A 14449-nucleotide genomic window follows, 5' to 3' on the forward strand; every position below is an offset into this window, starting at 1 on the left:
AATAAATACAACTGTGAACTTTGGACTCTACGGTCCCTAGTCGGACTATAGAGTTTCCTAGATGGATGATGGATGGATATAATTTTTCCTTTCCCTAATTTATAGCTTGATCTTAAATCTATTAGAACATGCACAAAACAAGTTCATGTTTTATTAAGATAATTAAATGTGAGCACCTCAATCATTACTATAATAAATGTAAACGACAAATTGATTAAATAAAGACAGAACATTTAAAACACTAAAGAGAGGATAAACATAAACAACACACACTGATTGAAACTTTCTAAAGGTGAGGTTGTAGTCCTGGTTTTAAAAATAGTACATCAGAGGATGTAATTGCAGCTTTTATAAAAGCTGTATTTATAAAAGGTTGACATTAAACACCATGAAACATATGTGGTGTGTTTGTTCTTTTAAAACCTAGTCATTATTGGTTGATGAAATGGATGGATATTATTAGCGTATGTACATTGCATCTTTAGACATTAATAACAATGTATTTAAAAAAAAGAAAAGTGCAGTTTGTCATCCTTGGCAAGATTTTTCATCCTGGTCTTCACCAGTCTCCGCGTTACTGGTGTTTGTTTTGTTGATGTAAATCAATCAGTTGTTGTGTTCTGGAGCAGACCCCATTTCAAGGCCAGAAAAATGTTGGTCGAAATAAAGAAACTAGCCAGAGTGTATTGTATTGCACTGCATTGCACTTTTGCCAAGCACAAGTATTTTATAAGGCAATTTTGAAATAATATGTTTGTTACAGATTTAAAATACTTTTATAATACATCAGAGTGCATCTAAAATATTGCATTAAGTACTGAAGGATCAGTGAAGGAAAAGGTCTCTAATGGTTAAATGAATGGAGTTGAATAAGATTTATATACTCCTTCACAGTGTTGCCAGATGTTTGATGATTATCAGATTCATATGATAACTTGGGTCTCTGTAATCAATTGCAAATATCCCTGAATGGAAGACAATTTTATGACATGGTTTTTGGTCTTAGGTGGCTTAGTGGTTAGCACTCTCGCCTCTTACCTCCAGGGTCCTGGTTCGATTCCCGTCCCTGTGTGCATGTTCTCCCCGTGCTTGGTGGGTTTCCTCAGGGTACTCTGGTTTCCTCCCACAGTCCAAAGATATGCAGACTTGGCTAATTTGCCGTTCCCAAATTGCTTGTAGTGTGTGAATGTGTGTGTGTTCTCTGCGACGGATTGGCACCCCATCCAGGGTGTACCCTGCCTTGTGCCCTAAGTCTCCTGGAATAAGCTCCAGGCCCCCGCGACCCTGTATACTGGATAAAGCGATATAAACAATGAGACAGTGATGGGTTTCTTGGTGTTGTACAGTAGTTTGGGTCAGGAAGGCCCTGGATCTGTAGCAAATGAGCTAATCGACATATCTAATGAGATCTCGTGAGATAGCCGCTGTCACCTAGTCACTAGCTAGCTAGTAATAATTGATATAATAAATGAGTCCATTGCCACTTCTCTGGTAGACATAGTTAAAGGCTAAGAGTCTTTTCTTCATAGTTATTGATGAGGATGTCAAACGGACATTTTTATAAAAGACTGACAAGTGGATGACTTATCGGAAATAGGGTTTCAGGGCCGTTTGTTTGTTCCCAATATACCTGCCCTAAGACTTTTGTACAGTAATTTCTACCTGACATTCTGCATGCGATTTGTCGACTATCGCACCAAGTAGACGAGACAGATGTTTCAAAATATGCAGCGCGAGTGATCTGTCAGTCTCAGGAAACGACTGATTGTAGCAAGCTAGCAGGGGATGAGCACTGAGCTGATGTTGCTCCACATGCTACCTGTCCTTATAGGTGTCCTTTTGTCTCTTCAGCCGAGTGTCCTTTTGTGTGTAGAGAGACGTGTTAAAACACATTAGCCTTCCTCACACACTGCCTTCACACCTGGAGCAGGTTCGACAGCAGACTTCAACTCCATAAAGAGAAAACGAGGAGAGAGAGAGAGCCCACGCACCGGGAGAGGCAAAAATACATCCAAATGCAGTTTGATTTCTAATAGAAAATTCCCCTGAGTGTAAAAGTGTCGGAATAAACAATAGCGAGTACTGCAACTGAAATAACCAAAGTCGACACTTGATGCTAAACACTTCTAAAGATTTTTCTTGTGTTTAAGCCAAAAATGTAGCGAATAGCTGGCTTGGTAATAGTGGTCTTAGATAATAATAATAATAATAATAATAATAATAATACATACTGCTTTCATAATTTCGCAGAAACATCTCATTACAGAAAATGTGGAACCACACACATATTAAAACAAGCAGATTAATATACACCACGATTTGATTTACAGCTACACTAATGTCTGAGCTGTTGTCATAGAAAATGAATCAACACTTTCTGATGGATCTGATTGGAGAATTCATTAAATTCCTTAAACTAAAGTACCTACCATAACATACTGTAGTATTACCATGGTACATTGGACAGCACCATTTAAGGGCAACATACAACTTTACATAGTTTACTTATACATAAAGTCATACGTTATAGATAACTAGGGTGGGTACTATGGCATATCAGTGGGTACTGTGGTAGTACTATGAAATGTACAACCAAGCCTGGGTATTTATGGTATATTAGTGGGTACTGTGGTTGTACTATGGTAGTAGAACAGTACTTGGGTGAATAACAATATACTTATTGTGTACCACAGTAGCTACCAAAGTTTAGCAGGTATCTTCTCAAATTTTCTTCAGGATTATTAAGTATCTATCTATCCATCCATTCATCCATCCATTCATCCATCCATCCATCCATCCATCCATCCATCCATATGTGTCTGTCTGTCTGTTGGATATGGTATGTTTGTACATGCTGTATTTGATACCTGAGCAGTGCAGTACTGTATTAGATACCTGAGGAACTTTTGTTGCCACTGTGGTACCCAATAAGTACCATGGTATTCACCAAAGTGTTGTGTTTGAACCTTTGGAAAGTGAATAACAGGTAAATGGTGCTGCAGGTGTTACTATATAAATTACAGTACATTAACGTGTATAATAGATTTTTGACAGTGTCCTGTTATACAGTAGGTTCCACAGTCGTCCTCAGCCCCTTACTTCCAGTCAATGGAACTCTTCATGCTTCAATATACCAAGACAGTTTCATGCTCCCAGCTTTGTGGGAACAGTTTGGGGATGAATCCTTCCTGTTCCAACATGACTGCGCACCAGTGCACAAAGCAAGGTCCATAAAGATATGGGTGAGTGAGTTCGGTGTAGTCCTGAGTCCTGACCTCAACCTCGATACAACACCTTTGGGATGAATTAGAGCGGAGACTACGAGCCAGGCCTTTTCGTTCAACATCAGTGTCTGACCTCACAAATGCACTACTGGAAGCGTTTCTAAAAAATACCCATAAACACACCTAAACCTTGTGGAAAGCCTTCACAGAAGAGTTGAAGCTGTTTTAGCTGCAAAGGGGGGCGGGGCCAACATCATCCTAAACCCCCTATGGGACATCATGGGACAGGTACCATCAGATTAGTAAGGTACCTTTACCGTGGTAAAATATCTCATGAGATGTTTTTACTCACTGTTACTAAAACACACAATCGTTTTGAAGTTATGAAAGTTACCCCCGGGGAAACTTTTTGAAAAGTTCAAAATCAGGTCAAGGTTAGGAGTCTTAGAACCCTGCGCATGAGAAATGCAGTCGTCTCTCATTATAATTGGTACGAGCCATCAGAATCAGCAGCACGTGCTGGATCGAGAGCAGGAGGTGCTGCGAGTTTCCAAGTTTGCGGGTTTGAACTTTGCGTGCCTTATTCTTGAAAATGTTTGAAGCAGATTTCTTCGAGTAAAGAAGTCAGCTCATATTCCTTTTTAGATTTATTTTTTAGTTTCAATATCATCTGTGGGTTACAGATTGATTTCAGTGTGCTTTTTTATTATTATATTTTATTTATTTATATATATATATATATTTTAAAGATGCATTTTGAAGCTTTTGGGGATTTTAGAATATTTGCCACGCAGGTGCTGTCGAACCAGCCAAATGGTTAGATGGATAGAAGATGTGGAGTCTGTGTCTGCCTATGTGTGTGTGTGTGTGTGCATGTTTGAAAAGTTCAAAGTCAAGCATGTGAGTCCATTTTTTTCCCTAGCACAGGCATTTTAATCCCTTTCAGCTGGTCTAAAAGATGTGCATGTTTGCCTCACCTAAATGAATTTCTTCTGAACTTCGCTCCCACTGAATAATTCTGTATATTAAAAAAAGCCCAGCATCATTATGTAAATCCAGTTTCATTTTAATACTAATGTAGTTGTCGCTGCAGATTTAGCGAGACTATTAGATGAAATGTGGAGTAAATCCAAGTAAAGAATCTTATAATCTAATCTATATAATCCTGTATTAGTTATTCAGACGAATCTGAAACGCGTTCTGATCAGACATGGATAATAATCTTATAGTAATAGGACTCCGCTTCTCTAAATAAATCTCTGGTGCACTCGGAGATGGTGTTTCACTGGGTGTTGGGGTAATAACGGCTTCCTAGTTTCCTAAAAGGGTTCGACTTGAAACTGTGTCAAAATATATGTGTATAATCGTAACAACTTTTAAGCTTCTACATGCAGCTTTTCTTACAGTACAGTCAGGCTTTCTGTTTATTATTGGCTCTGATGTGCAGAAGGAAAGATTTGTTTGCTTGTGTATTTATCTGTTTCTTATTTACTTGCTCACTTACTTACCGACTCACTCACTCACTCACTCACTCACTTATGCTCTGCATCAAGCAAAGAAAACAACTATGATTTTGGAGTTGAGTGAAGAACCGTCCAGTGTGTTGTTGAAACCTGAACGGGTAGGATAGTGCTAAACCATCAATAGTGTGGAGGAAAAGAGGTCAGAGAAAACCAAAAAAAAAAAAAAAAGCATGAACGCTAAAACACGTAGTGTAGTTGCATTGTAAAACCTGACAGTAGAATCCGAGCTCTGTTTAATAGTGAAAGAAAGAGCATTTTCATACACACAACAACTCACAGGACTGGGTTTAACCACCCGTGTGTCCTCAAGAAAACCACTTGTACAGTAAGTGACACTTATCAGAAAAAAAAGATTTGATATTGAGCATAAAGATTGGACTTTGGATCGATGGAAAAAGGTCATGTGACCTGATGAGTCCGGATCGATGGGCGTGTGGAGGGAAGGTCACGAAGCGATGCACCCATCATGCATAGTGTCCACGGTACACAGTGTTATGATCTGGGGTTGCTTTACTTGCTCAGGTCTAGACTCAGCAATAGAATAAAGTCAGCTGATGACTATAATGTACTAAATGACCAGGTTATCACATCTATAGAGTTTTTTTTTTTTTTATTCTGATGGCACGCGCCATATCCCAGAACCCAAATTGTGAAAGAGTGGTTCTGGGAGCACGAGGCATCATGGTCAGAGATGAACTGGACACCACCTTGTGTGCTGTAATCAAAGCTAAGGATGACTGATTAAAGATTAGAGTGTGTGATTTTGCTGTTTCAATCTTAATATTTATGTGAAACCTTTTTTTTTTTCTCCCTCAGCCTATTTTTAGTCGATGGTTAGTCAGATGTTCAGTGTTTTTTTCACTTTGGTTAATTAATGTGTATAATCATATTAGATGTGATTATTTTTTATAATTGCATGCAATGGCATGTATTTACTTTTAATACATTTAGTTTAGTTTAAGGTTATATTATTATTTATTTTAATTCAGGATCTAAACATATGTAGTTATAAATGCTGTAATCTTGGTTATGGCAATTTCTTAATCTAAAAGTAGACACTGCGGTAACAACATTTTTGGAACACATGACACATTCAGGAATAGGATGTAAAGCAAACAAACAATAAACAAATAAATGTAATTAATTAATTAATATTTGTCTAATGAACATATTTAAATAATAATAATAATAGCTTAATAATAGCAGCTTATGATGATGATGATGATGATGATGATAGTAGTAATGTATTTGTTTAAATGCAGATACACAGAGAAATTGTCTGTGTTCCACACTGAATGAATCCTTATATGCATCTATTCTTAAACGGTGAATTGCAGTTTCCTGTGCGAAGTACTTAATCTTAGTCATCTCCAGTTTGACCCTCATCATGCTCCTCTGACTGTTGTGTGATGTGCAGGAGGCGCCCGGGTCCAGGAGACTGCCGGAGATTATAATCCCCTCGCGGCAGGTGAACAGCCAGATCAAACGCATGAAGAGAGACTGGGTTATTCCTCCTATTAATGTCCCGGAGAACTCCAGAGGACCTTTTCCACAGGAGCTAGTCAGGGTAAGGCCTCTCTCTGTCTCTCTTTCTCTCTGTCTTCATTTTCTTCTTATAAATCCTCACACAGAAAGACACACACACACACACACACACACTTACGGGTGGTTGATATAAGTCGGAGCAGCCTGCAGCTACACCATTTTACCATAAAGCCTCATATATTGTTCTGTCGAAAAAAATCATACAGCATGCTTTAACCGTCTCACTCATCCTACGCCTGCATACATAACTTGCCCCGCAGACAACATATAATCCCAGAGCACTCCAGAGCACCCACACAGTTCACACACCCACACACACCATCTGCTATCACCGAGTCAAAGAAGCCTCCTTAACGGCAGCGCGAGAGTGTAGCCGTGACTCGAGAAATGAATATTGGCAAAGTTGTAATTAATTTCAGCATGACACTGGAGAACTTAATCCGCCTTGAAGCATCAGCAAACACACAGGCATGTTTAAAAAAAAAAAGAGTGTGAGGGTTCTGGAAAGCATGGGCACCTAAAGGTCGCTCCTTCAGGACTCTGATTGGTTCTGTTTTACTCATGCATTTGTGTACATGTGTGTGTGTGTGTGCGCGCAGATCCGTTCGGACCACGATAACAAGGTGAACCTGCGCTACAGCGTGACCGGGCCTGGAGCTGACCAACCGCCCACTGGCATCTTCTCCATCGACCCCATCTCAGGAGAGCTGACCGTGCTCAAACCGCTCGACCGCGAGCACATCGCCAACTTCCACGTGAGTACAGATTTATTTAAATAAATAAATTAAATAAATAATGCTCGTTTCCGTAAAAAAGCTTTAATTTAATTGCCTCACGCTGACTGTGTTTGCCTTCGCTGTGGAGTTCAGTCCCTGTGGAGATAATGAAATGTTGCTGAAAATGCTGCATCATCAATTTTGTTAATCTGTAGCCTTACTTGTGACAAATCTACTTTGTTCGAATTCGGGATTAATGCCGAGTTCACCTTAGGACATAAGTGGGAAATCAGAATTCCAAATCTGTTCACGGGAGAACCAAAAACAAGGACAATCATGGACGCTCTTCATGTTCATCGGTACTTAACAACAAGCTGGGAGGCGAATGGGGACTGGTGGCTCAGGGGGTCCAGGGCCACTGAAGATCTGGGTTTGAGCCCTGACGTCGGTGGCTGCCACACGCCACACTACCATGAGGTGCTATCTCAAAGAAATGAGAGGGTTGGATCAGGAAGGGCATCCGGCGTAAAACCTGTGCAAAGTTGTGTAGGGATCGAATGGTCCATTGTGGCGACCCCTTGAACGAAATGAAAGTTAAGCTAATATAGGAAAATAATGATAGAGGACATCTCTCCACCTCTCTAGCCATCAACTACACCACACTCCTCACATCTCTGCTCACTAAACTTAGCACCACCCCTTTCCATTCTTTTCAGTCGACCCCTTACCTACGTCCAGCAACTCCCTGCATTCTTCACTTAGCCCCACCCCTTTCTAATATTTTCAATCACCCCCTTACCTACATCCAGCAACTCCCTGCATTTCATCACTAAGCCCCACCCCTTAAACGCTCAGCAACCATCTGCTTAGCCCCACCCCTTTCCATTCTTTTCAGTCGACCCCTTACCTACGTCCAGCAACTCCCTGCATTCGTTCACTTAGCCCCACACCCTTCTAATCTTTTCAATCACCCCCTTACCTACGTCCAGCAACTCTCTGTATTCCTTCACTTAGCCCCACCCCTTAAACGCTCAGCAACCATCCGCTTAGCCCCACCCCTTTTCATTCTTTTTAATTGCGCACCTACCTACATCCAGCAACTCCCTGCTTTCGTTCACCTAGCCCCACCCCTTAAACGCTCAGCAACCATCCGCTAAGCTCCACCCCTCACCTCCGTGGAACCATCGCCCCAGCCTGTCATCCGCACTCGCAGTCAGCCACTTAGCCAATTTTCTGCGCTTGATCTTTCACGTCAAGTTAGCCCGTATAGAAATAAATGCCCTTTCTTTGTTTTTCACCATGTATACTGGAAGCTTTTTTTTTTCTTTTTTTTTCTTTTACCAGAGGCGTGTGGGTTGGCAGGCTCGCTGTCTGACACGTACATTTGTTATGTGCGTGTTTTACGCTGCCCATTTCAGTGCGGCTTAAAGCAGTAAAAATGAAGCACGCATCGACAGGAGCGTATCTGTGAATTTACTGCCCCAATCTCACAGTTAGAAACTGCATCTTCAAGCAATACCCTCAGCAAGTTCTCACAGAGCTTATGAGTCTACGGCATTTCAATTAACAACCCCCTCACCCCTAACTTGCACACACACACACACACACACACACACACAAACACACATTAGTGTGCGATAGATGTTAATTTTTCCCATTTAGGACCCTGTATAATTTTGCAGTCTAAGAAAAAGATGGCCTATGGAAGCTTATCTTCACACTAAAATTATAGTGTGTATGTGGGTGTGTTTGTGTGTTTGTGTGTGCGTAAATGTTGTATAATAGCATATTATGATTATTCTGCTGTAGATTGCAATTGTATGAATGTATTGTAATGTATGTAATGCATCACTTTAACATGCTTGGTATTCAGAAAACACAAAATATACAATTTTATGCAATCGATTGCACAAAAAAAAAGAAAAGACAATAAACTATATATACTGTAGTGGCAAGGTGGCTTAGTGTCGCTTAGTGTCGCCTTGCACCACCAGGGTCCGGGTTCGATTTCCACATTGGGTCTGTGTGCATGGAGTTTGCATGTTCTTCCCGTGCTCTGTGGGGTACTCTGGTTTCCTCCCACAGTCCAGAACATACGCAGACATGCACATTAGGCTAATTGGTGTTCCCAAATTGCCCATAGTCTGTGACTTGGCCCTCATGGTTGAACTACAGTCGTGGATATACGTGAATTTCTTTTGTTTGTTTAAATGTATCCTTGCAGAGAGGGGGCGGTAGAGAGCACCCAAACACTATAAGGATGCAAATTTGGGTTTCACTGTAGCAATAATAAACCTAAATATGTACTAAGTGCATTATGGATTCCATGTAATGATGCACATCTGGTTGTCACATTTTCTAGCGTCCTTTATCTATTTTTTTTTTTTTGCGACTGTTCTATAATGAGTGTAATTACAGAAGAGCGTGTGGCATGTGGACATTTTTGGACATATACAGCATTTGCTAGTATGCGGTATGAATATGTGTTATTGCAACTATTAATGTGTATAGGCTTTTTCTTTTAAAAGTCTGTTTAAATCATCTGTGTGTAACAGCTAGACCACTTTAGCTCATGGAAATCCTCCATTAGTCTATAAATATGAATCCTTGGAGAGTCTGTGGATACTGGTATGTTTTTTCGTAAGTCAATTTGAATAAAAGCATCGTGCCAAATGACTAAATGTAAATGTGTGCTGTGTGCAGCTGAGAGCGCATGCAGTGGACCTGAACGGCAATCAAGTGGAAAACCCTGTTGACATTGTGATCAACGTGATCGACATGAACGACAACCGACCTGAGTTTGTTCATCAGATCTTTAATGGGACAGTACCAGAGGGCTCCAGACCAGGTGAGTGAGTGTGTGTGTGTGTGTCTGTGTGTGTACATTCTTACAGCCTTTTCTATGGACCAAAAAGGACCAAAGGTTCTCACAAGGAGGACATAGTGTCTAATGTTCTCACAATCACGAGTCTTTAGAAATGAACAAATGAACATTTGACCCTAAGAGTAATAATAAATAGTAAAAAACAAAAGTGTAAAAAATGAATGGGATTGGGCGGTGCATCCCCGGGATAGTGATGTCAAAGGGAAGTACTCAGAAAGAGGATGTTCCTAGCTTGTTTTTTGAGAAATAAACTGAACCACAAAAAAAAGGACAGTAATAGAAACTCACAAATCAATTAGAAAAATTTTTCACATGTTTATTTTAAAAAAAGACATTTAATTTAATATTTCTTTCTGGTTGTAGAGGTTTACGTTAGAGCATATCATTAATTAGTCACTGCATGGTCCACACAAAGGAAGAAAAATGAGCTTGTCCATGTTGCTGTATGTGTGTGTGTGTATGTGTGCGTGTGTGTGTGTTATTATTAATGTTTCTTCGCCTCTCCTGTAAGTGCCTCGGCGTAACAGAGCTCATTAAAAAGTTTTTGGGATGATAAACCGAGGACTCATTTGAAGTGCTGCTGCAGTCATTAAGAAAAATCTTAAATTAATAATCCTAACTCAGTTACTGTAATTGTGCATTGATGAGACACTGAGAGAGAAACATGACTATTATTGATGGACTGTTTTCTTTTCAGGCACGTCCGTGATGACGGTAACAGCCGAGGATAAGGACGACCCGCGCACGCACAACGGCCAGCTGCGCTACAAGATCCTGTCCCAGACCCCCGAGAGCCCGAGTGCTAACATGTTCACAATCAACAACCACACCGGCAGCATCATCACCGTGGCAGCCGGGCTGGACAGAGAGGTAAACCCTCAGAGGAGCGATTATAAACGTCTGTTGTCCTGTCCACTCAGTGGAACGATTTCTAGACACTTTTTAATAAAGGATAGAGCCATGGTGGTGTCGTGGTTAGCACTGTCGCTTTGCACCTCCGGGGGCCAGGTTCGATTCCCGTCTCGGGGATTACCCATGTTCTACCAGTGGTTGGTGGGTTTCCTACGGGTTCGCTGGTTTTCTTCCACACTGCAAAGGCTAACTGGTGTTCAAAAAATTCCCAGTAGTGTGTGGATGTTCCCCAGAGGTCCTATCACAGTCGTACAGAACTGGTACATAAAATGGTTCTCTTGTACTTATTTAACTGTTTAAACTACACAAGCAGAAATATACTGAATTGTTATTTATATATATATTGCTTCAAACTCCGCCTCCTGCCCTAGGATCACTATTATGTAATATTTCACACTGACTGGTAACTTTTTTTTTCTTTAAATATACACAATTTTAGTTTACAGTTTACTTCTGTAACTATGAGGCATAGCTAAACGCTGAACGCGGATTACATCCGCGGAAAGAGAGATTTTGTTCAATGGTTGATTTTTGCATTCTGTAATCATACTATATTCCATTTAAATGCCAAAAGAATTTACAAAGTAAACAAAATAATGTGGATGATGGTTATGATCGATACTTAGATTAGAAAAAAAAAATATATAGGCAATGAAAATCAAACTATTGCGCTCAGATCTCAGCGATCTTCAACACATCACTGTTAAACACATAAGGATATGTAGTGATGTTTTTTTTTTTCCCAGGTCTACGACACTTAATTCAGCTCATTAGCTAATTATAAAGTCCTCATTAGCCGAATCAGGTGCACGGTGTCTGGAAATCTAAACCCGGGGAACCCGTGTGAGAGCAGGTTGGACAGTTTCCTGCCTCAGCCTCGTTCCTTCTGCTGCCTAATGAGGCTTTTAATGGCAGACTGACTAATGTCGGATAAAATGTCTGGTGCTGATGACTCGTCAACGTCCCAGAGTGGGAACACCTTGGCTGTGCAAATAGCGAAATATTTACACGGGTGTGCACGGGAATGTGCGAGTGTGTGTGTGTGAGTGTGTGCGTGTTGATGGAGTGCGTGAGAACATGTGTGTCACCTAAAGTCATCGTATACCTGTTTAATTAAACAGCCTTCCAGACAGAGATAAAACCTAAATAAAATAAATAGACGGTAAAATGCTAATAAGGGACGCCCTTGGTCAATCTATTCCGCTCCGTATCCTCGGTAATGTATGCAGCCGGGCTATTAATGAAGCCGGAGTGCGATGCGGAGTAACGCTGTCCGCTGCCCACCACGCATTATTGACACTGGCCTTGCAGGATGTTAATGGGGTATTAAATATAATGATTAGCACAGCAGCTTCACTCCCGGAGTGCAGAAGCGTGATGGATCCATTGATCTCTCTCTCTCTATGGTCAGAAATTAAAAGAGAGAGCATAGAGTTTGGGCAAGACTCTGTACTCTATAAAGTGTGTCGAAGTGTGTGAAACACACGGATATGCTTCGGCTCCTGGCGCAAATTAGGCACCGACTTTCAGTGCTGGTTTGAAACAAATCAGACTACGCAACTAAGGAGGAGGAGGAGGAGGAGGTTTAATAAAGAGCAAAAAAAGTCATCGAAAAAACACTGAAATGCACAGTAAACACGTAATTATTAATATTCTATGAGTCAGGCTGGAAGCAGAGTCATGCTGGAAGGTGTCAACCAAGCAAACTGTAAAAAAAAATATATATATATATATATGATAAGGGTCAGCCAGGGTACATAAGGTAAGGGCTTAACAGTGGCAACTTGGCAGTGCTGGGACTTGAACCACCCACCTTCCAATTATATTAGCACACAGCCTTAACCGATTGAGCCACAACTGCCCTCAATCTATATTTAGAGGTGGTATTGTGAAAACCTTAGATTCAAACAAGTTAATTAACTTTTTTCTAAATGTGTGGGGCAGCAAGGTGACTTAGTGCCTAGTGACCATCGCCTTGCACCTCCAGGGTCCGGGTTCAATTCCCGACCAGATCCAAGTTCCCGTGCTTGGTGGGTTTCCTTCCGGTTTCCTCCCACAGCCCAATGAAATGCAGATTAGGCTAACTGGCGTTTCCAAAGTGCCCATAATGTGTGAACATGTGTGTGCCCTGTGATGGATTGGCACCCCATCCAGGGTGAATGTCCCCGCCTCATGCCCCAAGTCTCCTAGAATAGGCTCCGAGCCCCTCCAGGACCCTGAATACAGGATGAAGTGGTATAGAAGATGAGATGAGATGAATGTGTGGCAAGTTTGGAAAAACCTCACACAACGAGTTCCCTTCATCTATAGTTCGGTCATGCTTTCTTGAACTTCCTCTTTCCTGTGTGTGTTTGCGCAACTCAAGTTCAAGTATATTTATAGCATTTTAAAATCTAAAAGAAAAAAAAAAGATTTCATTCTGCAGTGCAGGAGCATCTCAGACATTTGTAAAAGCTGGGATCAGATTACAAATCGAATTAGGAAGGATAAAGTCCACTTCTGACAACTTAATCAAAACTTGACATCCTCAAATGTGTGAGGAAATTGCACTTAGAGAGCAAGGTTTTAGATAGACTGACTTGTGAAGTGGTTACTCAACTTTTCTTTTTCTTTTTTAAAGGGAGAAGTAATCTGTATATGTTTATAATCTCTTGAAGTTAAAAGGTCAAACAATTTCAGTCCTTTTTTTGCCAGCATACAGCTGAAGAGTTTTCCCAGACCACCAAATAAGCTGAATGAGTAGCAAAAGTTTCCTATATATTTTCCAGCCTGATTGTTTTGTTTCTCCTTCCAGAAAGTTCCTCAGTACACGCTGATTATCCAGGCCACAGATATGGGCGGAAACCCAATGTATGGCCTTTCCAACACCGCCACGGCTGTCATCAGGGTGACCGACGTCAACGACAATCCACCAGAATTCACCACCGACACTGTAAGTCAAACGCGCTTCCATATATTTGAATAATTGGTATAGAAGCACAGTGGCTTGGTGGTTATCACCGTCGACTCGTACCTTCACGATCCGGGTTTGGGTTTGCATGTTCTCCTTGTACTTGGTGGGTTTCCTTTGAAAGACATGCAAGACTAGATGCATGGCTAATTGGCCTTTCCAAAGTGCCCAAAGTGTGTGTCCCCTATAATGGATTGGCACCCAGTCCAGGATGTACCCTGTCTTGTCCCCAAAGATTCCTGGGATAGGCTCCAGGCCACCCGCGTGTTTGTAACAAGATGAGCACTATAGAAGAATAAATAAATCTCACTGAGTTTAAACCATGTTTGGTACAATTAAGTGATTTATATATAATACTTATGATCATTGAATAATAATAATAATAAACAAAGATTATAGCAAGCTTGTGTGAGGTCAAGAAGTCCCTCCTTCCGCGTTATGATTGGTTACAAATGTTCTGTCCCATCTGTGATTGGTTAGAAACCGAGCTCAGTTTGTAAGATCTTAAGTTATATAAAGATCAGCCCTAACATTATAATCACTGACTGGTGAACTGAACAACATTGATACTACTACTAGACACCAGTAAATTGGTGACAGGATCATTGGCATCCAAGCTCACCCTTGCCAGTGGCGACCAAACGCCAGCAATTTTTGTCCAATACCACAGAAGAAGGGCTAAAGCTGCTGACTCT

General features: G+C 40.9%; 1 protein-coding gene across 1 annotated transcript in view; it reads left to right on the forward strand.

Moving 5' to 3' along the window:
• The window catches only part of LOC128527025 (cadherin-2-like), a 93715-nt gene that overhangs the window by 61048 nt on the left and 18218 nt on the right, over positions 1-14449 (forward strand). Inside the window, exons 4-8 of the mRNA XM_053499330.1 lie at positions 6165-6314; positions 6892-7047; positions 9712-9856; positions 10590-10762; positions 13599-13736. Coding sequence (XP_053355305.1) covers positions 6165-6314; positions 6892-7047; positions 9712-9856; positions 10590-10762; positions 13599-13736 — 762 coding nt within the window. The remainder of the gene's footprint in view (positions 1-6164; positions 6315-6891; positions 7048-9711; positions 9857-10589; positions 10763-13598; positions 13737-14449) is intronic.

This window comes from Clarias gariepinus, chromosome 1 (assembly GCF_024256425.1).
Source record: "Clarias gariepinus isolate MV-2021 ecotype Netherlands chromosome 1, CGAR_prim_01v2, whole genome shotgun sequence".
Classification (NCBI taxonomy): Eukaryota; Metazoa; Chordata; class Actinopteri; order Siluriformes; family Clariidae; genus Clarias; species Clarias gariepinus.